Below are 24027 nucleotides of genomic sequence, written 5' to 3'. Positions count from 1 at the left end.
ATTAATATTTGATTAGAGAAAAATTTGTATATTTAGCATCAGTTAAACATCATTTAATTAAGTAAAGCAAAAGGATGTTATGAGGTTACTTCCTGCCCTTAACATTGACTTAATAACATGACTGAATAAAATAAGAGCTTATATATATATAATAAAAAAATAGTGTTTGCCTATTGCTTTGCAGCTAAGAAACTGAGAAAAGACAAGAAACAACCCGCTTTTCTGTAATTCCAATTACTACCCTTCTGATAAAGGTTTTTTTTTTTTTAATTTAAGAAACAAGTACCAACTCCTAATAATATTTTGGAATAAAAGGACCGAAAAATCCTTTGTACATTCCAAAATGACCTTAAGATCCCAACTAAGAATTCAATACCCAATAAATTTTTAATTTTTTTTAAAAAATATATTACTTGTACCTAATGTTATAATGTTATAATTTTACTTTTTTAAGTTTGTTATATTTATATTTTAATTTTTTATTCTTTATTCTCACCATGCCGAGGCTTTGGGGACCAGCTCGTTTGGCCCCGGTGAACTTGTGTGAGGTGAGAAGATTCACCTTGAGCTCAAAAAGTTCTAGTTCTATGAGCTCTCCACAATGTCATATTATTCAAGTAAAGCATTCTGGATGATGAGTGCGCATGTGAGGTTTTGTTTGTCAAAAATGACTACACTTATTTTTGATTGGTGGGTGAGATTATGTGAGTTAGTCAAGAGTTTAACTCTTTAATCTCATCCAACCTTGCTTATATATAGTCATTAGGAATGAAATTCTCATTGCGCCAAATTAAAAAGAGAAAATGAGAGTGAGGGAAAAATGAGAAAATAAGAGAAAATTAAATTTTGAGAGTTAGAATTTTATTCTTATGGTATAAGAGAAAGTACTAGTTTTTCTATTTATTATTAGAGAGATTGTAACTTAGAAATGACTGCATGTATTTTTGATTGGTGGGTGAGGTTAGGTGAGTTAATCAAAAGTTTAAACTCTTTAATCTCATTCAACCTTGCTTATAAATAGCCACAAAGAATGAAGTTTTCATTGCACTAAATTGAAAAGAGAAAGTGAGAGTGAGGGAAAAATGAGAAAGTGAGAGAAAATTAAAATTTGAGAGTTAGAGTTTTATTCTTCTGATATAAGAGAAAGTACTAGCTTCTCTATTTATTATTATAGAGATTGTAACTCCAAAATTATTTCACCTAGTAAATTCTTTTATTTTTGTCAGTGTCTTTTACCCTAATTATTTAGAGATTTTTCATATAATATCTTTGTGTCTTTTTATTTTTAATATTATTACTATTATTATTTTGTTGCGACCTCGCTCTATTTCATTATATATTTTATAACACAGATAATCTCTTCACAATCTCAAGGAGCTACACTTTGATTTGTGGGGCTCAGCTTAACTTTGAGACACCACATAGAGACTTTATATATTAAGATTGGGATAAACCTATCTAATGCAAATCAGCTCCAGACAAGTTTGAAAGATGTTACATGTGTGCTAGCCCTATCTTAGCAAGCCACACTCAAACTTGTGGAGGCAAACTCTAATGATAGAATGGAGAATATAAGAGTAGAATTATAATTTAAAAAAATAGTTTAAAAAAGAAAACATCAATGACTCATAGGAGACTAGGACTTGAGAGTTAAAAAAAAATTTAAGGGTTATATGGTCATTTTGAAATTTGAGAAGACTTGTAGGTCCTTTATTAATTCTTATTATTATTATTATTATTATTATTATTATTATTATTATTATTTTGTTGTTGTTGTTATTATTATAAGCAAAAGTTAATATCATTTCAAGAATATAAAAACCCATAAGCTTTTTATTGTATCTTGAAAGTGATAGTACCCAAAAAAAACAAGGATATTTTGGGTAATCTACACTCAAACAAGTATTTTTTTTAATATATATAAAAAAAAAAAGCCAAAACAAACACCGCGTCTTTGCACAAAACCGTGTTCGTTCACCAACTCATTCTCATCTCCCACGCTCCTCTCCCTTTCAACCAATCCGCGTTCACTCTTTCTTTCTTAGATATATATACATGATCATGTCACCACCCTCACCATCAACACAATACTCTTTCACTTCTCTTTAGCCTCATCAAAACCTTCAATTCTCTTTAGTAGTTTAAATCTCTCTTTCTCTTTATATATATATATATATATATTTAGATTGATTAAGAAGAAATGGGTGAGAAGATGATGACGATGAAGAAGAAGAAGACAACAACAATGAGGGGACGTGCATGGAGATTAATACGTATAGCATTAATATGGGCTAGAAAAGGTGGTGCATTCAAGCAAAGTCTTCTTCTTTCTCTCAAGCTTGCTTTCAAGAACATTACTAATTATCATCAGAAGAGCATTCATTACTTGGAACGTGAGTTCTCATTTGATGAAACCCCTTCATTTCGTTTCAAGCTTCACCGGCCTCACTTTCCGTGCATTGGTTTTCCTGATGATCATGATCAAGATAATGATGATGCTGTCTTCTTCTTCAGTGGACATGATAACAATGTTAATAATTCCATTTCTTATGATCATCATAAGAATGATGATGATAATGGCATTAAAGAAGAAGAACAACAAGAAGATAATGATGATGATGAAGTGGAACAATTAGAAGGGATTAATAGCCAGGCTGAAGAGTTCATTGCTAAGTTCTATCAAGAGATGAAGCTCCAACGCCAAGTCTCTTTCATTCAATACAATGACATGCTTCTCAGAAGCATCTCTTGATTTTCTTTTTATTTATATTATATATATATATATATATATATGTTATTTCTAATGTGTGTTGCCTCACATTCTTTTGATTTGGTTTTTTGTTTTACTGTGTTCACATCTGGGAGGGTTTTTGTAGAGAGATTTAATTTAATTTAATTTAATTTATTTATTTATATTTTTTTTTTATGAAAGTGGATAAACCACAAATTTATTGAAAAGGAAACACAACAAACTAGCACATGACAAATAAACTAGAAGAAACAGAGCTCTCACCAGAGGTGACGCACGAATACAACTACAAGTATAATTATGGAAAAGACAGTGAAAAGATAAAGCAGCTCTGTAGACGAAAGCCACCAACAGGAGACACAGGTCTACAAAGCTGAGAGTAAAAAGCTCTACTCTAGAGCTGGATTAGGATCTGGTTCACCGGAATTGTTGGATACCCTAGCGCTAATGAAATTGATTGAGCGTTTGATCTTCTGAGTAGCCTCCGCAAGAGTCTGTTGATGATTATCAGCAACCACTGAAAACCATGAAAGTAGCACATTAGCAATTTTAATCATTGAAGAGTGAGTAGGTAATGCTAAAAATTGAAATATGCGATTGTTACGCTCAAGCCAAATATTCCAAATAGCTCTAACGCATAGATCCCATAGGGGTTGGCATTGAGGTTGGAAGGAAGTAATCCAAGTGGTCCAAATCTTCGAAATGGAAGAGGGGGTGGAGTGTATTTCCAAAAGTTATGTGAAGTACGACTAGATACGTGTTGTGTATAAGCAGTCGATGAAGAGATGATCTACAGTCTCAGAAGCCCTGTGGCAAAATACGTATGTATTAGTTGTATTTTGAAAGTTGCATCCTTTTTTGAAGAGGTTTGTAAGGGTGAGAATTTTATCTTCCCATGCAAGCCAGCAGAATAAGGTGATTTTTGTTGGGCATCTAATTTTCCAGAACTGCACATAAAGTGGACAACGAACACCTCCATCGATAAGAAACTTGTAAAAAGATTTTACCAAGAAGGTTCCACTTTTATTCAGAGGCCAAGTGGAAAAGTCTTCAAGTCCACTGGAACAATCAAGGATCACTTCCAAAAGAGAAGATAATTCTTCAGTGGTATAGTTAATGAAGAGATTTTCAAAGGAGCTAATTTGTTTGAAAAACTGACGAACTGTGATCCAACGAAAGATACAATCATTGAAAAGAAGAGGCCAATGGTCTTTTAGAGTTTTCTTCAAAAACCACCTATCGTACCAAAAGTAGGTATTGGCCCCATTTTTAATTGTTTTTGAGAAGCAGGAGCGATAAGAATTCAGGGAAAAAAGTACCCCTGCTCAGAAAAAGGATTTATTTCTTGGAGATGGGTGAAAAAGAGGCCATGTAGGGTTTCTGGAAATGTATTTAACTTAAATAATTTTAACCCAATAGCCGTTAGGATTAGAATTAATTTTCCACCCCCATTTTCCAAGAATAGCACAATTGAAATCCTGAAGATTAAGAATTCCCCAACCACCCATGTTCCGTGGTCTACAAATTTTTTTCCAGGCAACCAGTCTGATACCTTTGGGACCCAAATCAGGACCTTTCCAAAGAAAGTCCCTATTAATCTTGTCAATGTCCTTAATCACCCAAGCAGGAAGTTTAAACACTAACATCCAATAAACAGGAACAGTCAAAAGAACAGAGCTGAGAAGAGTTAAGCGACCACCTAGTGAGAGATAAATGGCTTTCCAAGGCAATAGTCTGACACGGACAGTTTCAATGAGATGAAACCAGTCTTGTCTTTTTGGTCGTCGACCAGATAAAGGGACCCTCAAGGAGGTAAGTGGAAAACAATCTCTAGAACAGTTTAGAAGCATAGCAGATGTGAAGTGAGGTTGGAAGCCATAATTAGTGGAGTATAAACAACTTTTCGAGTAATTAATGGTAAGTCCAGAAGATCCTTTAAAAAGATAAAGAATTAACTTAATGATGTTAAGATCCTCCTATCCTCCAGTAGAGAATATGATCAGATCATCCGCATACTAAAGATGGCAGATGCTATTTGAAAGGTCCAGGGGCACACCCACTAGGATTTTGGATCTAAGGACGTTAGAAAACATAGAACTTAGAACATCAGCAGCTAAAGCAAAGAGAAGAGGGGACAGGGGATCACCCTGTTTGAGCCCTCTTTTACAACGAATATAGCCCTGAATTGTTCCATCAATGATAATATGTGTCTTTGCAGTTTTAAAAATGGTGTGAATCCAAGAAATCCATTTGGAACCAAATCCCCTAGCTACAAGGATTTTGAATAAAAAATCCCAGTCCAAAAAATCAAATGCTTTAGCAAAGTCCACTTTAAAAGCATAACCAAGAATTTTCCATTTTTGAAGGTTGAATATCACTTCTTGGGCGGCAATGATATTATCTACTATGCACCTGCCCTTAATGAAACCAGATTGGAATTCATCCACCAAATCACCAATCACCAAGCTTAATCTAGAAGCAAGAATCTTGGATACAATTTTACAGATGGAATTTATCAGGCTGATAGGGCGAAAATCAGAAACATTTGAGGGCGCAGATTTTTTAGTGATAAGAGCAATGTGTACACAGTTCAAACGTTCGTAATTAATAGTACCTTTGTAGAAATCTTCACAAAGGTTAACAATATTGTCCTGAACTATGCTCCAGTTTTTTTGAAAGAAAAACATAGGAAAACCATCAGTTCCTGGAGCTTTGTCTGCATGGAGGTTAAAGACAACAAGTCTAATTTCCTCTAAGGTTAAAGGTAGTTCAAGGTGAGAGAGATCAACTTTTTTTTTTGTAACCAAACAAAAGTTGCCAATCCAGCAGAAATCTGTTAGATATTGGAGTGCCCAGTAGAAATTGGAAGTGATCATTGAAAATTATGCCAATTTCTTTTTCACCTTCCATCCACTGTCCTAGATGGCAGATCCGTGAGATAAGATTCTTATTCCTTCTACCATTGGCTATTTGATGGAAAAACTTTGTGTTAGCGTCCCCTTTCTTAAGCCAGGAAATCCTGGATCTTTGTTTCTAATAAATCTCTTCCTGGTTTAAAATAGAAAAAATTTCTTGGCGAATATTAAGAATACAAGAGGATTCATCTACAAAAAGGGGTCTGCTTTCACCAATAGTATCTAGAGAATGAAGTTCTGCCAAAAGTATCTTTTTGTGTTGATTGGAATTACTAAAGATAATTTTTGCCCAGTTATGGAGTTTATCTTTCAGATGAGCCAATTTTTTTTGGGAAAGAATAAAGGCACCACAACCTTCAGGGTTAATTGCAATCCACCATTCTTGAATTAGGATTGGTAGATGGGGATTGGTGAACCAAATTTTTTCAAAACAAAATCGTTGTGGATCAGAGTCGTGATCCCCAAAGTCCAAACAAATGGGAGAATGATCAGAACCAATTCTTGGAAGAACATATTGATTGAATCTAGGATATAAAATGGACCAATCATGTGAGATTAGGAATCGATCCAAACGAGTCCAAAGTGGTTCTGATTGCCCATTGGTCCAAGTGAATCTATGACCTTGTAAAGGAGGGTCTAGGTGATTAAATTCACTTAAGAAGTTTTGAGAAGACTCAATATCTCTAATATTAAAATCTCCTAGATTTTTATCTTCGGAAGTGAAGATAGTGTTAAAGTCTCTACAAATCACCCAAGGATTATTGTGAAGAAATCTCACTAAGCAAAGTTCAAAAATCTGATCTAAGATTTCGAGAAATAGGTCCATAAACATTTATACAAGCCCAAATATTATTGTTTAGTATGTTTTTGAAAGTAATCGAAATGGAATATGAACCTTTATGAAGAATAGTTCCTAAGACCTGAGAACGGTCCCAAGCAGTGATTATGCCACCCGATGTGCCTTGCACTGGTATGTAATCAAAAAAACTAAAACGCAAGCCACCGGTAGATCTCCAAATAGAGCTATGAATTTCTTGAAGTTTAGATTCTTGTAAATAGATTATATCTACATTAGCATTGAGAATGACATCTTTAACTAAATGGCGTTTATAGGGTCTGCCAAGACCTCTAACATTCCGGCTAAGGATTTTCATAACAACAGTAATGGTCTAGCTGTCAGAACTCTGAAGGGAGTTTGAAGAATTTTTGAATTTTGTAACTCTATCTTTTTCTAAAGAACGAATTTTATCTAGGCATTTGAATTTATGATTCGGTGAACCCAAGAATTGAATACCACAAGAGTTGCTATAATTAAAAAATTGAGTATCAATCCAAGAAGATAAGACAGAATCAGAGGGATTAGGAATACCTTCTCTGGGGTCTTCAGGAATTTTCTTCTTAGTAGACCTAGGAGGGTGTGGAACAAACCCTGCTTCTTCAGTCCAACGGCCTGAAGGTTTCTTGTTTCAATCACTTCTTCTGATTTGTCTTGTTGTGATATCACTGGAAGTTTGATCAGGGATGATATCCTTTGCAACAACCTCCAAGGGATCCTTGTCGACCCTATCTTGATCAGGAAGTGGATCAAACTATTGTTCCAATAGCAGAGCATCTGAGTGAAAATTTGTATCAGATGGATTGATATATATTATCTTCATCAAGAAAGTGCTCATCCTCAGCTATCTCCTCAGTTAAAAAGTCATCTTCTTCTCCTCAGTCAACGAGCTTATCATCAAATGGTAAGTCTAATGAAACCTTCTGGGGAGAAAGATCTTGAGCACAAAATTTATCTGTATTAATTCTTGGGATTTATGTCCATTTACCGTGAATGAAGATCCATTTATACCCTTCTAGTATAACTAGAGTTGGTGGGTTGTGTTTCAGGTGAGAAGGTAATGTCTCCGAAGCAGAAGAAATATTTGAAATTATTTGATTAGAATCCTTGCTAAGGATGGAAGCAATATTGCCTGTATTTTGATTAAAGTCAGGAGAACTTAAAAGATTAGAATCTGAAGAAATAATTTTAATTGAATCATTGACAGGACTATTATCTTGAGGCACATCACCTTCAAGAGATTGAATAATAAGTGGTTCAGGATTTTTCTTATCACGAGGCGCCTTGAGCAAGAAAGCTTTGAGAGATGGTGCTGAGTCCTGATCACAAGGAGATGATGGATGGAGATAAGATCCATCATCAGTATTCTTATCCCGAGAAGAATTTTTCTTCAAAGGGTTGCTCTTAGAGTTGATCAACGGTTTTGAAAGAGTCAAAGGGATTTGAATTTCATTGGTTAAATTTTTTTTTGGTGGTCACCTAATTTTAATTTTATATCAAATTAATCATCGAATTTTAATTTAAATCAATTTGATCATTTTATTTTAATTTTGTTACACCGGTGAGTCATTGGCTGATTTTTCATACCTTTACTTATGTGGCAATTGGAGACTCCAATCATCCTCTGACTGCATCCACGTTAGCTTTGAAATGCACACATGTGTGAGAGAGGAGAGAATAATAGAGATGGAAACCATGGAGAGAATCCAGAAGATGCTAGAAGAAGCAGCTACTTCAAACCACCATTATAATCATTGGCGATGTCCGGTTTTTGAATGAGATAGCCCTTGCGGAGAATATGGTCACCTTGGATCGCCAGTGGATACCACTCCCGATCCAAGCCAGCCTAATGGCGACGCTTCAAGCTGGAGATGAGCATCGACGATGATGATCCGTCTCCATTCTACCACATTCCTTCGCCCACCACCTCTTCGATGATGACGGCATGATCCACACTGTCGTCCTCTTCGGCGAGAAAGATGCATGCTATGCATGCATGCTCACTAGAACCAACAAGCTTAAACAAGAAGTCAATCATGGCCGGCCATTGTTCCCTAAACCTGTTGGTGAGCTTCATGGCCATTCAGGTATTGCAAGGCTTCTCTTTTTCTCCATCCGCGCCGCCGCCGGCATTGTCAACATCTCCGGTGGCTCAGGCGTCGCCAACGCTGGTGTTATCTACTTATCCGGGAGGTTACTAGCCATGTCTGAAGATGACATTCCTTATCAGGTTAAGATCACTCCCGATGGTGATCTTGAGACCATCGAACGGTTCAGCTTCTCCGGCCAACTCTCAGATGATCGCCCATCCTAAGATTGACCCCATCTCTAGCGAGCTTTTCTCTCTGAGTTACCAACTTTTAAACAAACCTTACTTGAAGTACTTCTACGTAGACCCCATCTCCGGCGAGAAGTTGCCGGATGTGGCTATAACTCTCCGGCAACCGATGATGATCCATAACTTTGCTATCACTGAGAACTTCATTGTGACTGCTGATCAGCAAGGTGTGTTTGATGTGAGGAGGATGGTGTATGGGAGGTCTTCGGTGAGGGTTGACTCCGGGAAAAAGTCAAAGATTGGAGTGATGCCACAGTATGACAAAGATGAGAAGAGGATTAGGTGGTTTACAATCCCGGATTGTTTTTGTTTTCATTATTGGAATGCATGGGAATAGATCGTCGGCGACGACGGAGAGTGCACTGTGGTGGTTGTTGGGTCTTACATGTCGCCACCGGATAGTGGGGTAATTTTTTTGGTGGGATACCTTATTATGCTCGTGCTTCATTTTGAGCACCTTTTTTAATTTGTATCAAAGTGAGCACTTTAATTTAATTTGCTTTCACAGGGAGGGCACAGGGGCTATTCTGGTGATTGAGAGCTGATGTGTCAACCGGAGATCTGACTTGGAAATTTAATTCCCACCTGACTTGCCCCCATGGAAAAGCCACGTGGACAACTTATCCATGTCACCCAATTCTAAGCCACGTGGACAACTTACCCCTTTCTTCTCCCTTCTACTTCGTCTCCTTCGCGTTCATTCACAGAGAGAGCAGAGGTTGCCCTAACTATCTCCCGGCGTCCATCTTCTTCTCCTCCTTGTTTGCCGAAATAGAGCAGAGTTCCCAGAGAGAGTAGGCGGTGAGAAACCAGGGATGCAGACCACCTCCAGAGCGCACACCAAGATACCAAATTGACCGACCATCTTCAGAAGATTTGATCCGGAAGACATGGAAGTTGATTGGCTGATAAGGCCACCCAACGCAGAAGCACCAATTTGCCGTAAGACATTGCATTATTTTTGTTTTAATTTTGCATCTACACTGGTTTTAGGTTTTCCCAGTTGAGTAGTTTATATTTTAGGTTTTTCCAGTTGAATAGTTTATAGTTTATTAGGTTTTTTATGTGTTGGATTATGTCTTTCTGGTTTGTGATATAATAACAAAATCTCTTCAAATTTGAAATAATTTCGTACAATGAATTGAACACATATTTGGTTTTTTTTTTCAGCACCTGGTAGTGACTATTTTACAATTAAATTGTATTCTACAAATGGTGAAGTACACAAATATGATGGCCGTGAGTTTGTTGGTTTTGCTGATTATTGTTGCCACGATAAGATTTCCAAATTAGAGATTTTAAATATGGCAAAGGAGATGAATGTGGAAGTAGATGGGACTACATTTTGGTGGTTGGATTGTAGAAGTTTGACTGCGGGTCTGAGAGAGATAATCAATGATGGAGATGCTTTGGACTTGGCTCTAAATCTTAGCCCAGATAAATCAAAGTCTCCAGTTTGAATAGTTGGCCCCAGATACATTGCCATCTCCGGTCTCTGCCTCTACAGTCACTTCGAGTGCAGATGTAGGTGTGGGGAAGTAACAAATTTGGCCAGATTCATGGTTAGGGCAAACAAGCTTTGCTTGCAGAGCAAGGGGAGCTTTGCTTTCTCTGTGAACGAACGCGAAGGAGACAAAGTAGAAGGGAGAAGAAAGGGGTAAGTTGTCCACGTGGCTTAGAATTGGGTGACGTGGATAAGTTGTCCACGTGGCTTTTCCATGGGGGCAAGTCAAGTGGGAATTAAATTTCCACGTCAGATCTCCGGTTGACACATCAGCTCTCAATCACCGGAATAGCCCCAGTACCCTCCCTATGAAAGCAAATTAAATTAAAGTGCTCATTTTGATACAAATTAAAAAAAGGTGCTCAAAATGAAGCACGAGCATAATAAGGTATCCCACCAAAAAAAATTACCCCCGGATAGTGTGTTCAATGAGGATGATGATGTTGAGCTTAAGTGTGAGTTGATGGGGTTCACCTTAGTATTATTTATTATTTTATTTTATTTTATTTATTATGTATTAATTATTTTCAAAGCTGACATGGAGTTAGTCAAAGGATGATTGGAGTCTCCAGTTTTCACATAAGCAAAAAGGTGTGAAAAATCAACCAATGATCTACCGATGTAACAAAATTAAAATAAAATGATCAAATTGATTCAAATTAAAATTTAATGACTGATTTGATACAAGACTAAAGTTAAGTGACCACCCAAAAAATTTACCCCAATTTCATTGATCAAAGAGTTCTAGCTTATATAATTTTTTTTATTTAATAACATGCTTTATTTATTTCTATAAAACATTTGTTAATTTTCCATATCGATAACTAGGGCCCGAAAAATACTAGGAATTGGAGGAATGCTAACCTCCGTAAGTCCTTCAAGCATCCGAACAACCAACCCCATTGTTGGCCTTTGGCTTTCCAAACCTTGAACGCACCAGCAAGTAACTCTACAAGCTATGATTAGTTCATCCATGTTGGCGTTTCCCTGCAATCTATCATCCAACAAGCATTGAATCGTATCTTCTCTCACATTCACTGCTGCCACAGCAGGGAAATAATAGTCACCAGACTCACCACTCTCTGCTAATTGCTCTGTGTTTCTCTTTCCTGATATTATTTCCAATAGCATCATACCAAAGCTATAAACATCAGTCTTTGGTGTGATTGCTAATCCTGTAATCCATTCCGGCGCCAGATACCCAATAGTTCCTCTCATGCTGGTTAACACATGATCGAACTCCCCCGCCAAGCGACTTTTGCAAGACCAAAATCAGCCCACCTTTGGGTTAAACTCAAAGATCCAAAAAGTATGTTCTTTGGTTTGATGTCACAATGGATGATACACTCTCCGCATTTTTTTCATGGAGATACTCTAATCCTCTGGCAATTCCAAGTGCAATTCGATAACGAGTGGACCAGTCTAAGACGCTATCATTTCCATGAAAGAGATGTGAATCCAGAGAACCATTAGGCATATAATAAAAAACAAGCAATCTTTCTTTCCCTTCAAACGACGTAACCCCCGAAACGAACTAGATTGACATGTTGAATGGTCCCAAGCGTGCTCACCTCCGCTCCGAATTGCTTCTCACCTTGACGAAGTCCTTCAAGTTTCTTGACAAAGAATAGCGATTGAATCGGTAATGCACCTTTAGAAACAGAACCAAAGCTCCCGGCGCCCAGTTTGTCGGAGAAGTTCTTGGTCGCACGTCTGCAAGTCATCATGCACCAAGGCCACCAAAGGTCCCATCACTAACTTGAAAGCTCTTCTTCTCATTATCCTTATTGTTACCAGAGTACAAATGATCCCGAAACAAACCAAAGATGCAGCTACCACACCGGCAACAAGGCCGGAAACACTTCCGTTCTTATGATGATTTGGAAGCTCGGAAGCAGCTAGACGGAGGTAGAGAGTTCCTCCATCTGATCCCTCATATTGATCTTGGAGATTAAGCAAATCACCATACCATACAGTGCAACCAGTGCCATTATAAAAATAGGCAGTGCAAGAGCAGGTGTACAAGCAAGCCTGCATACATTCATCATCATTCCCAACTTGCATAGTCTGGCGGCCATCAGGCAACCTCACGTTTGACATCTGGGAAAACTTATCTCCCTCACTAGCGTAATCTCAGCTAGTGCCATTACAGGACTGTAATGGTGTGTCCCGGACACAGACGCCACTGTAGTCCCTCGAAGCCCAGTCTTTTGGGGATCTTTGGCTGAATCCCCTGACGCAACTGCAGTGCTGCTGGCTCTGCTCATTGCAGCTGCCGAAGGGGCCACAGAAGTTAGTAACGTCACACTGAGCTTCTGGCACAGAGAAGAAATATGTCCATTTTTGGATGCCTTCCATCCACATCATCGCCTTCATCTGCCCTGAGACATCCATCAGCAGCATGAAAGGAAAGATGCTGTTGTTCTTGAGAATGTATATGAAATATTTCTCTTTGGTGTTATTGATATAGCAGTAGTCAGCTATTGAACAACCTCGGATCATCTCGGGCACTTGTCTGAATGTAGCATGACCATCCCATAGCCCTGAAAACCAGTAGGTCTTGCTAATGTTCCACTGGATTACGTACTGACCATCCTCTTGTATAACGAGGGAGAATAACCCTGGAGCTGGGTTCTCAGAGTTCTTCCATGAAATGAGTCTCTGTCCTACTCAAGTTACTTTATTGAAAGCAATCTTGCCCCCAGGGAGCCAATTATCGGTTGGGTTTTCAATGCTTTGCCAGAAGACGTTAGAAGAGTTCTCAGCATCTCTCAAGACAAGGCTCCCGTTGTCTAGGAGGACAGCAACTGTGGAAGAATTAGAGGAGATGGCGGTGTTGGTGGACCATATGAGGGACTTAGATTGATCTAGGAGAGCCAAGTTACCATCTTTAGAGATATGAAACAGAGACTTGGTGATTTCTGAGACTGGGGTGGCTCTGTTAGCGACCCAGACAGGGTTGATTTTGTTATGGGTCCAACCCATATTTGCAATATTTCATATTGCTTTTGTTGTTTATGTTGGGCCTTTATGTTGGACTTGTTATGTCTTATTTCTTGGGTCCATTTGGCATTGATATTAGGGTTTCCAAGAGAATTTTCTTTTGGTGATTTTATTCTTTGGTTTTGGCTGTACAACATGAAAAAGGCGGACGGCAATCAAAGAAGAAAAGAGAGAGCTTAAGAGGGGTTTGTTATTCCCGGTTTTGTGTGTGAAGTTTTGATCAACTCTACGATCGGAGGTGCTCCCGTGGTCCGATTTTGCTCAAATTTGGCCAGCTTGTTCCTGACAAGAAGGGCTTCATTTTGAACGGTCGGATCATCCTCAGGTGCTCTGGTTTGGTCAGAAACGCAGCTTTAACAGACCAGCAGTTTTTGGGTGATTTCTACACTTTTTTGCTCTATCTTGATCTCTTATTGTTCTTGAAAATTGTTGGTGGGTTGTGAATCCTTTGTTGACTGATTTGGGATTCTTTTGCCCTCAATTTATCAATAAGAGAAGTAAAGGGTGGACTCCTTGAACGGTCTCGTGGTTTTTATCCTTCACATCGAAGGGGTTTTCCACGTATAAATTGGTGTGTGCTGTTTGTGATTTATTATGGGTTGATCGAATTGTTTAATTGGTTGGTTGTCTTGATTGTTTGACTTTGTGAGTGTCGTAGAGACCTCTTGCGATCTTTACAGATTTGTGGGAATTTTTTATACCAGATCCCAATGTAGAATTTGCTAGAGGAGCTATCTTTAGTGAAGAAACCAAACACAAAGTTGCCACCTTTGGAGAAGAGCCTCTGGTCACCAGTGAGGGCTTGGTTGCTGGTGATGGAGTCTAATGCATGCGAGTAACAAATGGCTAAAGAGAGGGTAGAAAACATGAAAACACTGAATGTACTTCGGGGAGTCATGGTTTGGAGTTTGGAGTTTGGAGTTTGGTGATAAGTGGTGTAGAAGAATGGTGGCAAAAGAAACATATTTAATAGGGAAAAGTACAAAAAAAACTCATGTGGTTTCCGAGTTTTGCAAAATAAGGAATGAGGAATTTTTTTTTCGATTCTATGATATGTGGTTTCCCGATTTGCAAAAAGGGAAAAACCGTTAATCAGCGTTAACTTTTCCGTTTTTAGCAGGGGCAAAATTGTCTATTTATGTAAAAAAATCATTATGTGGCTTAAAAAAACAAGATTTTTTTCAACATGATTTTTGTTTGATTTTTTTGGAATTTAAGTCTTGTTTAGTGAAATTTTTGGAAGAAAAAAATAAATTTAAAAAAATAAATTTTTTTATGTCATATAAGTTGATTTTTTTAAATAAAAATGACGATTTTGCTTGCGATGAGTTAACAGTTAATTCGCTGATAACGGTTTTTCCTTTTTTGCAAGTCTCAGAAACCACATATTATAGAATCGAAAAATTCCTCATTCCTTATTTCGCAAAAATTTGAAAACCATACTAGTTTTTTAGCTTTTTCCCTATTTAATATTGTTAAACATAAGCAAATAAGACAAATTAGTAGTTCATGTCCCTAGAGGCAAACAACGCATTGAGCGGCTTTGACGGGCTTCTATGACCAACCCTTGACTTTTAAACCGACATTCATTACCATGGAATTTCCTTTTGAAAGTTTGAAAGTTTATGATTTTCTTCAAAGTAATTAATGCTTTATTGACAAATGTTTTAGCTGATTTTCTTGGGTGCATTTGGATTGGAATTGATTGCATGCCCTCAAATTTGATAGCTCTTTTACAATATTGGTTTTTGGCTTTATGTTGCTGTGTCGAATATGATTTACAATCATTTGAATATAAACTGTGTTTCAGAGGATTATGAATGGCAAGGTTTTTTTTTTTTAAATAAATGAATGGCAGTGTTGGCATAGGTTCTTTTTTTCCAAAAAGATAGGTAAACAACATGTATTAAAGGAAGAAAGGGTACAAAAGTTCCACTAGATGTGGAAGACAAACACAAATAAGAAATGAAGAAAGGTTGGCATATATTGTGAAAACTCCATGTAATTCCTTGATTAAAATCTTTTTCTGAAGGATGCTACATGATCATACTTCTACATATAATTTTTTTTGTATAATCTGGACATTGGCTCAATTAGCTTGCCCTTTGTGTGGCCTGGCTAAAAAAACAACTAACCATATCTTGTGGAGTTAATTGATTTTGTAAAATGTTGTGAATTATATTGATATTTTAGATTAAATTGAGAGAGAAATTTTTTTATTTTGAGTTACAGGTTTTGTTGGTATATGTGTTGGATATAATATAAGATGGTACATTTTATATATAAAAAAAAAGTATACAAACAATGCATTTTGATTCATAAAAAGGTATTCATTTTGATTGGTAGGTATTCATTTTGATTCATTAATAATGTTCATAATCCATGTTAAGGCTCCTACAAATAATGCATTGCAGTTAAATGAAGTTGCAAGAGTGCAAATTGCAGAAAAATTCAGATGATGAAAATAACAAACTAAAAACGCGGATAAAATGCCCACTTGATCAATAACTTTTTCCATCAAATCATGTTACTTTAAAAAATCTAGAGTGTTGAACTATGACAACTTATTTAACGAGATTTTAGTCTTAATTAATTAAGCAAATAAAATCAAGTCTCTGGAAATAACAATGAAGAAATAATATCTTACTTTGCTAATCGAGCTGGAGTGATCCATTTCTGTTGATAATATCTTGCATTTTCCGAATCAAAGCTCTAACAAAATCAACTTGCTGCATAGGTTCATAAGATAATAATATTTTCAGCCTGAAAGCCTGTAATTGATCTGAGTTTGAGCAACTTGGGCCATATTGAGCGCATCTTGGGCTTTGATAGGTTTACGCAAGCCGTTCGGAACTCAAGCCCAACCTAATCAAACTAGCTCTATGCTTCATATAATAAATAGTTTATATATATATTATAAACTTCTTGATGCTTCTTGTACTAGCATGAAAAAATCTTTGGTATAAGTTTTTTTGGAACGTAAAGCCTTTGATAAAAGGTTTAACTTAAATTAAACAAACAATAAAGGTTTTATTAGATTGGTTTCTTTAATTTGATTTATTTTTTTTAAAATAGAATAAATCATAAATAAGAAAAATTTACCTGTTTTACATTTCTTGCCAATTAATTTTTAAATAGCGACCAACGGCCTTTAAGTCAATTGGTACTGGGTCTCTTATATAGGGCGTTCATTTCGGGGAGAGCCCGAGATCGAATTCCATGTCCACGCAAGATGAGGGCACGTGGGTCGGTGTTGAGCTCTGCTCCCCACACGTGCATGTTCCTGACTTACACTTAAATGGAGGGCGCTTGTCTTCTCTTTGTTAAAAAAAAACTTTTAAATAGCGGTGCTTATTGTGTAAAAAAAAAAATTTGAATTGGTTTATGGAATAATTTTTTTTATATAGTTTTTAGGTGATAGTTATTTTTTTTAAGTTAAAACATTTTATTTTTGGATGAATTATAATAAAAAAAAATTTCCTCGAAACTAAAATATTCAATAAAGGTTTTGGTCAGAATAATTAAACGAGAGTATTTTTTTAATTTTGATTTCCTAAAACTAATTTACTTCTATTAATTTTTTTTTAATAAAACTAGTGTTGCCCATAATTAGTATTTTAGTTCTGACATGATGAAAATAAATTATAATTTCCCATAACAAAGGGGTGTTAAGCAAAATAATTTGAACAAGAGGGGGTTAATGTAAGAAATGGACAAGCAAGGATTTTTATATAATTAGAGAAATTTTCAGGGGGTATTCATAAATATTCATATATATCTCATCAACGTTCTGGGCCACATCACAAACCCTAGACGGCCACCGCCATACTGTTCCTCCATCACTGCTGCTTGAGAACCAGGTGAGGTTTGATTCTTTTTCTATCTCCCTAATTCTCCCTAATTCGTAAAATCTACCAATTTTTCTTCAGGTTTGTCTCCTTTTCTTTTGATTGCGATCGATATAATGATTATGTGATCCCCGTTTGGCTGTGATTCGGATTTTTATTCTATAAAAATTCAATTTTTTTATAGATTTTTTGAAGTTTTTCTCTGATCTTGAGTGCTGGATTTTTGAATTCTAGGGTATTCTTCTCTGTTCGAATAGACTACGCTAGAGAATCATGGCTTCTCGTTTCTGGACGCAGGTGATTGAATTTGAAAATCCTAACCCATAGTTTGGCTTTTTGTAGTTGTGATTTAGCTTAAAACTTGAAAATTGCTCTGCTTTTGATGATTTCAGGGTGGCAGTGACAGTGAGGAGGAGGAGGAGAGTCAGTATGAGGGAAGCGATGTTGAGGCGGGGCCGGCCGAGTCGGCCACCGGCCCACCCGAAAATCGATATATTAAGGGCAATGCTTCTGATAGTGAAGACTCTGATGGTGGTCGCCGGCGTGAGGTCAGGTCTGCACGGGATAAGAGGTTTGATGAGATGGTGGCCACTGTTGACCAGATGCGCAACGCGATGAAGATCAATGATTGGGTGAGCCTCCAAGAGAGCTTTGAGAAAATCAACAAACAGCTTGAGAAGGTCCTTCGTGTCACTGAGTCTGAAAAGGTGCCCAACCTCTACATTAAGGCTCTTGTGATGCTTGAGGATTTCTTGGCCCAGGCCTTAGCCAATAAAGATGCTAGGAAGAAGATGAGCAGTTCCAATGCCAAGGCTTTGAACTCTATGAAACAGAAACTAAAGAAGAATAACAAACAGTATGAGGAGTTGATAATTAAGTACCGTGAGAAGCCTGAAAGTGAGGATGAGGGGGATGAAGATGATGAGGAAGACGGTGAGGAGGATGATGATTCAGGTTCAGAGGTTGAAGAAGACCCTTCAAAGATTACACTGTCAGACGGGGATGAGGATGAGGATGATGATGCGCAAGCAGAGAGTGGAGGGTGGGAAAAGAAGATGAGCAAGAAGGATAAGCTCATGGACAAGCAGTTCATGAAAGACCCTAGTGAGATCACTTGGGATATTGTTGATAAGAAGCTTAAAGAAATTGTGGCAGCAAGGGGCAGGAAGGGAACTGGAAGAATCGAGCAGGTGGAGCAGCTTACTTTCTTGACACGAGTTGCAAAGACCCCTGCACAGAAGCTTGAAATTTTGTTCAGTGTAATTTCAGCTCAGTTTGATGTGAATCCAAGTTTGCTTGGACACATGCCTGTCAATGTGTGGAAGAAGTGTGTTGACAACATGCTCCTTGTGCTCGATATTCTTGAGCAGTACCCCAATATTGTAGTGGATGACACTGTTGAACCTGAGGAGAATGAGACACAGAAGGGTGTGGACCATAAGGGAACTATACGAGTGTGGGGCAACTTGGTTGCCTTCCTTGAGAGGTTGGACTCTGAGTTTTTTAAGAGCTTGCAGTGCACTGATCCTCATACCAGGGACTATGTGGAGAGGCTCAGGGATGAGCCTTTATTTTTAGTTGTTGCACAGAATGTTCAGGAATATCTGGAGAGGGTGGGGGATTTCAAGGCAGCTGCTAAGGTGGCACTAAAGCGTGTTGAGCTTATTTATTATAAACCACAGGGCGTCTATGATGCTATGAGGAAGTTGGCAGAGTCTGATAGAACTGAAATTGGTGGAGAGGATGGGGATGAGGAAGCAAGTGAGGAACGTCAGGCTGCTGAGGAGATTAGGGGCCCCCCAGCATTTGTTGTTATTCCTGAGCTTGTCCGCCGCCGGCCTACTTTCCCAGAGAGTAGTAGGGAGCTGATGGATCTGCTTGTGTCACTCATCTACAAGTATGGAGATGAGAGAACTAAGGCTAGGGCTATGCTTTGTGACATATACCATCATGCCATTTTTGATGAGTTCTCCATTGCTCGGGACCTGCTTTTGATGAGCCATCTGCAGGAAGGGATTCAGCTTTTGGACATATCATCACAGATATTGTTTAATAGGGCAATGGCGCAGCTTGGGTTGTGTGCCTTTAGGGCAGGGCTTATTATTGAAGCACATGGATGCTTGTCTGAACTGTATACTGGAGGAAGAGTAAAGGAGTTAATTGCACAAGGTGTATCACAAAATCGTTACCATGAAAAGACCCCTGAGCAGGTGTGTTCTCTTCTGATATTTAGGTTTTAAATTTCTTTTTCTTGCATTCATAGCCTTTTGTCTTTTTCCACTGTTCGCATGGTATAATGACTGGTTTCTTACTAAAGCTGTCGCTGACTAAATTATATGCTTTGTGGAATTTGTTGAGCATGGTACTGTCATTGTTTTTTTCTGAAGGTCCTTTTGGGCATTCTGTCATTTTGCCTTGTGAAGATGAACTAGAGTATATTCTGCCTTCGCAGATTTTGCTAGTTTACCTTAAGTGTTTTTTGATTCAGATTGTTCATTTGTCCGTTTAGCATATAAAGATGTTTCCATTTATTTTTAATGTGTTTTGTATTGTACATAAGTGTACATTGTTATAATTTTGTAGTTCTATTGGTTCTGTTACATCTTCACTTAGGTGACACATGATGCTTTTTCCATGTCCAAAATTATTTTTGCTGTATACATTGATTCACATATTCTTGAGGATTTCCTTTGTATGAGTTCATATCTTCTATTCTACATTCTAGAATAATTTAACAATAATTATTTTGCTTGTTATGATTTAGGTACTATTTTATTTATCCATTATAAAGGCTATCTTCCTACAGTTCCTTGAGTTTAATATGAGATGGAATTATATTCTTTATAATTAAAAAAAAAACAGTATACTTCATAGGCAGAGAAAACCATCTTCCCTTAAGTTCATCTTGCAAGATAAGATATGCATCCCTTATTGTTAGACAAGGCAGTATAGTTTATAGTGAGATTTTGTTCTGTTTCTTGCATAAGGCAACGAGCTTTATATGCTTGTAAGCTGGGGCTACAGCTAGATTTGTTCTCTGATCTGAGATGGCTACAACTTAAGCATTGTGGTAAAGCCAGAAATAATTATCGTGGAAAAAATCAGATTAATCTGATCAACTAGCTATTGTTTCAGTCATTAGATTTTGGGCTAGAATTTTTAATTATTCTTTATTAAATTTTCATGAACTCTTTGACTAAACCATGATGAATACAGATATTAATCCTGAACTTCAAAATTGAATATCATTCCCTCATGAGTATTTTGATGATTATCATAGGCTTTTTTTCCCTGTGTGATATGAAGGCTAATCTTATACTGTATAGGATCATGAGGATATTCTCTCATCATACCACTTATGTGCTAAAGTTTTGCCTGTAAACTGTGTATGACTTATTATTTTGATGCAATGTTAAATATATGTGGTGATTTTTTAATAATTATTGTTTACTTTTCAAAATTTCTATTGTAGATTAGGTTGTTTAGGATAGGGTGCATTTTATTGTTTAGCTTTGATATTTACAAATTTTTAAAGACCATTTTGTTCTTTCATTTTCTGAGAGCTGATTGTTTCAGTTTCTGCTTTTGTGTAGATATTCTTAGGTTTGGTGGGATATGGTATTGGTTTCTGTGTTTAATTAATTAATTTTAAGACGGTGGTTGGCTCTTCTAATGATTTTTGTTTTCTGATATTGTGCATCATAGATAATGTGTTTGCAATAAGAGTATTGTTTTATAAAGGAGTTGAACCAGGCTGGTTTGAATCCCAGATATTCAAATGGGTGAATTTAGATCGAGAGTTATGCTTAACCACATCCTTGTGTCATAACAGATATTTCACCTCCCAATTGATGAAGCCTTGTACCTTCTTGAGAATGCCTTATAAATATGTTTCTTCCAAGAGTACTACTTGCATTGGGGGTAGATTTTTACCTAAAGCTCATCTAGGGGCTTGGTTTTTGTGTGATTGGTGTGTGCAAGTATTTGTTTGGAGGGAAATTTTTTTATAGAAATAGATATTTCTATAAATTTTAATTTTTTTTAAATTTAATTAATAAATATATTATATAAATAATTAAATTTTATAAAAATGGGTTAGTAAGTTTAGGGTGTTTGTTGGAGAATGTATATTACCAACTAAACATCCTCTTGATGATGTTACCGCTGCAGCTCTTGATGATGTTACTGCTGCAGCAGCTCTATGAGGATATTCCTAGTGGAGCAACATTTTATGTTTATTCTATCATGATAATTTGAGGAACTATGAAAAGGAACATAAAATTGTTCTCTCTCTCTTCCTCCCTCTCCCCCTCTCAATTGTTTTTAATGATCAAGTGAATGAGATCAAGCTGTATAAGAATTTCCACTTAGTATTGTTTAAAGTTCAGACTTATTTATCTATGTTAACAGTCTGTAGACTTACCTAGCTCACCTAACCATCCCCCATGGAAACTATGAGAAAAATCCGTACTACTTGGAAATTGATGGATAAATCTCTTTTTTTTAGTGGCCATTTAGAGTGTTAGTCTGAATGATAGGCAACATGTAAAATCAAGTGTTATATGCTTTAGTAAAAAGTATTTATTAAATTTTTTCATGTTTCTTGCACCTTCTGATCTTTATCTATGTTTATTCTTTGCTTTCTTTGTGTAACATTTATGCTCTCATCTTTGTTTCTCTGTAACTACCTGGAGTTTTCTTGGAAAATATTTCTTTGTTTAGGCCCTTTTGAGCTTTCTGTTTCCTTGTTTTTATCTTTTTCCATTATTTTGGCTTCGTGATATGCTTTCAATGCTGATTTCTAATGTAGGTTTTGCTTGCAACTTATCTTTAATTGTAATTGTTTTCAACTTACAGATTCTGGTTTTACTTTATAGAATTATATGACTTAGTCTTTTATTTGATTTTTATCAGGAAAAACTCGAGAGGAGAAGGCAGATGCCGTATCATATGCACATAAACCTTGAGCTCCTCGAAGCCACTCATTTGATCTGCGCAATGCTTCTTGAGGTACCCAACATGGCTTCCAACATTCATGATGCCAAGCGGAAGGTTATAAGTAAGACATTTCGAAGACTCCTTGAAGTAAGTGAGAGGCAGACATTTGTTGGGCCTCCAGAGAATGTGAGGGACCATGTAATGGCTGCCACAAGAGCCCTTAGCAAAGGAGACTATCAGAAAGCCTTTGATGTCATAGATTCCCTTGAAATCTGGAAACTCCTAACAAACCGGGTGAGTGTGATGGAGATGTTGAAGGCTAAGATAAAGGATGAGGCTCTAAGGACTTACCTCTTCGCCTATTCATCATGCTATGAGTCCCTGAGCCTAGATCAGCTGATGATCATGTTTGACCTTTCGGAGTCTCAAGCTCACAGCATAGTGAGCAAGATGATGATTACAGAAGAACTTCATGCTAGCTGGGACCAGCCAACCAAGTGCATTGTGTTTCACAACGTCGAACACAACAGGCTGCAGAACCTTCTGTTCCAGATGGCAGACAAACTTGCAATACTTACTGAGAGCAATGAGAGGGCATTTGAGGTACGAACTGGTGGCGGAGTTGATGGATTGCCACCACGGCGGAGGGGAGATGCACAGGACTATACAGGTGCATCTGGTAGATGGCAGGAAAATTTCCTCTCAAACTCACAGGGGAGACTGGGTAGCGGATATGGATCACGGACAGGATATGGAGGCAGATCAGGTGGCCCTGGGCAGGTTGGAGATCGATCTGCGCAAGGTGCTCGGGGGCCGGGTGGTTATCAGAGCATGCGATTTCAAGATGGTTACAGGAGCGGAGGCAGGAACTATCAGTCTGGTTCAGGAACTAGGGGTTCACAGATGGATCCTTCAGCGCGCATGGTAAATCTCAACAAGGCTGTTAAGGTTTAATAATAAGCCAAGGAACTTGACGGAATTTACGACTCTGAGAGAAAGGCAATCAGTCTAAATTTTGGTTCTTCTATTTATTTGCTCCGTTGTCAATTAGTAATTAATTTGGTTACTGTATCAGTTTATTTCTCTAGTGTTATTTTGAAACAATTTTATTGGCTTCTTCTTTGAGTGTTGAGGCTGTAAACTTAATGGCACTCTTGAAACTTAAGCTTAACGTATGTTTACATTTTTGTATTCATCTTCAGCTTTTTTTCCTTGTGGCTACGTATATTGATGTCTTGTGAAATGTTGGAGCATTATCTGGCTCACTTGCTATGTTCGCATTGGTGGAAGACGGCGGTTAAATGGATTGTCTTCTTCGGTAGATTTATCAGGGGATAGATGGATTAACCTTATATATGTGTGTGTGTGTGTGTGTGTGTGTGTGTGTGTGTGTATAACTGAATTTTAGGTTAACTCAATTTGTATTCCGTTAGCCACTGTTGTTTTGGTAGAAGGTTGAGGATTTGGCCTTTTCTGATAATGTGGGCAGAAAATTGAGGATTTGGCTTTTTTTCTGATGATAATTTGGTTTTCTCTAGATGTATCTCTGGGTTAAAGCATAAAAAATGTGTCTATCTCTCTCGATATTAAAAGAAGAAAAAAATTGCATCTCATTAGCATGATGTTGTGTTGTCGGACTAGTTCTGAAATTATTTAAATTATTTTGAATGTATGCAATATATACATTAGGGAAATGTGCACGAGTTGAAAAATAATTATTTAACATGCTTACTCTCAAATAGGGATGATGAGTTTGGGCAGTGAGGCCGCACCCACAATCAGTGATCTGTTACTATTATTACTTCTAACGAGTCTTAAATTCGAGGTCTTTTGAATATTTCACTCTCGCTAGACTATGAGTTATTGGGTAAAATTTTTTATCTTCAAAGCCAAGCAT

At 37.2% G+C, this 24027-nt stretch overlaps 5 protein-coding genes across 6 annotated transcripts; 3 read left to right on the top strand and 2 right to left on the bottom strand.

Moving 5' to 3' along the window:
- The first annotated feature begins 2092 nt into the window (after nucleotides 1–2092).
- Nucleotides 2093–2791, top strand: LOC120266375. Its single transcript, XM_039274000.1, has one exon. The coding sequence runs from the start codon at nucleotides 2201–2203 to the stop codon at nucleotides 2750–2752; it is 552 nt and encodes a 183-aa protein (XP_039129934.1). The 5' UTR covers nucleotides 2093–2200; the 3' UTR covers nucleotides 2753–2791.
- A 5653-nt stretch (nucleotides 2792–8444) lies between these two features.
- On the top strand, nucleotides 8445–9174 carry LOC120267204 (9-cis-epoxycarotenoid dioxygenase NCED3, chloroplastic-like). Its single transcript, XM_039274899.1, is given in 2 exon segments — nucleotides 8445–8788; nucleotides 8790–9174. Coding segments are annotated over 2 exon segments (729 nt in total).
- Nucleotides 9175–9565: 391 nt separating this feature from the next.
- On the bottom strand, nucleotides 9566–12441 carry LOC120267203 (G-type lectin S-receptor-like serine/threonine-protein kinase At2g19130). The gene is made up of 5 exons (XM_039274898.1): nucleotides 12144–12441; nucleotides 11913–12054; nucleotides 11715–11771; nucleotides 11206–11596; nucleotides 9566–9742 (listed from the first exon to the last, which is right to left on the bottom strand). Exons 1-5 carry the CDS (start codon nucleotides 12439–12441, stop codon nucleotides 9566–9568), a joined length of 1065 nt encoding a protein of 354 aa, XP_039130832.1.
- Nucleotides 12442–12474: 33 nt separating this feature from the next.
- LOC120267202 (G-type lectin S-receptor-like serine/threonine-protein kinase At2g19130) lies at nucleotides 12475–13326 on the bottom strand. The gene is made up of 2 exons (XM_039274897.1): nucleotides 13090–13326; nucleotides 12475–12984 (listed from the first exon to the last, which is right to left on the bottom strand). The coding sequence occupies exons 1-2, from the start codon at nucleotides 13324–13326 to the stop codon at nucleotides 12475–12477; spliced, it is 747 nt and encodes a 248-aa protein (XP_039130831.1).
- A 3794-nt stretch (nucleotides 13327–17120) lies between these two features.
- On the top strand, nucleotides 17121–23325 carry LOC120266717 (eukaryotic translation initiation factor 3 subunit C). Of its 2 annotated transcripts, none has more exons than XM_039274373.1 (4): nucleotides 17121–17204; nucleotides 17427–17489; nucleotides 17585–19402; nucleotides 22107–23325. In XM_039274373.1, exons 2-4 carry the CDS (start codon nucleotides 17466–17468, stop codon nucleotides 23082–23084), a joined length of 2820 nt encoding a protein of 939 aa, XP_039130307.1. In that variant the 5' UTR covers nucleotides 17121–17204; nucleotides 17427–17465; the 3' UTR covers nucleotides 23085–23325. The 2 variants fall into 2 exon arrangements, with proteins under 2 accessions (XP_039130307.1, XP_039130308.1); XM_039274374.1 differs by having other exon boundaries at nucleotides 17168–17273.
- The last annotated feature ends 702 nt before the right edge of the window (nucleotides 23326–24027 follow it).

Source organism: Dioscorea cayenensis, chromosome 8, assembly GCF_009730915.1.
Source record: "Dioscorea cayenensis subsp. rotundata cultivar TDr96_F1 chromosome 8, TDr96_F1_v2_PseudoChromosome.rev07_lg8_w22 25.fasta, whole genome shotgun sequence".
Lineage (NCBI taxonomy): Eukaryota > Viridiplantae > Streptophyta > Magnoliopsida > Dioscoreales > Dioscoreaceae > Dioscorea > Dioscorea cayenensis.
The sequence above is the reverse complement of the archived record's forward strand: the minus strand, read 5'-3'. Positions and strand labels throughout refer to the sequence as shown.

Excerpts from the sequence above, each read along its gene's own strand:
- LOC120267202 (XM_039274897.1), bottom strand. The coding sequence starts at position 13,326 with ATGGGTTGGACCCATAACAAAATCAACCCTGTCTGGGTCGCTAACAGA. Across the intron at positions 12,985-13,089 it reads ATGCTGAGAACTCTTCTAAC|AACTCTGAGAACCCAGCTCC; the intron begins GTCTTCTGGCAA and ends ATTTCATGGAAG.
- LOC120266375 (XM_039274000.1), top strand. The coding sequence starts at position 2,201 with ATGGGTGAGAAGATGATGACGATGAAGAAGAAGAAGACAACAACAATG.
- LOC120266717 (XM_039274373.1), top strand. The coding sequence starts at position 17,466 with ATGGCTTCTCGTTTCTGGACGCAG. Across the intron at positions 17,490-17,584 it reads CTTCTCGTTTCTGGACGCAG|GGTGGCAGTGACAGTGAGGA; the intron begins GTGATTGAATTT and ends TGATGATTTCAG. Across the intron at positions 19,403-22,106 it reads ATGAAAAGACCCCTGAGCAG|GAAAAACTCGAGAGGAGAAG; the intron begins GTGTGTTCTCTT and ends GATTTTTATCAG.
- LOC120267203 (XM_039274898.1), bottom strand. The coding sequence starts at position 12,441 with ATGTCAAACGTGAGGTTGCCTGATGGCCGCCAGACTATGCAAGTTGGG. Across the intron at positions 12,055-12,143 it reads GGTTTGTTTCGGGATCATTT|ACGTGCGACCAAGAACTTCT; the intron begins GTACTCTGGTAA and ends GATGACTTGCAG. Across the intron at positions 11,772-11,912 it reads AGAAGCAATTCGGAGCGGAG|CGTCTTAGACTGGTCCACTC; the intron begins GTGAGCACGCTT and ends TGGAAATGATAG.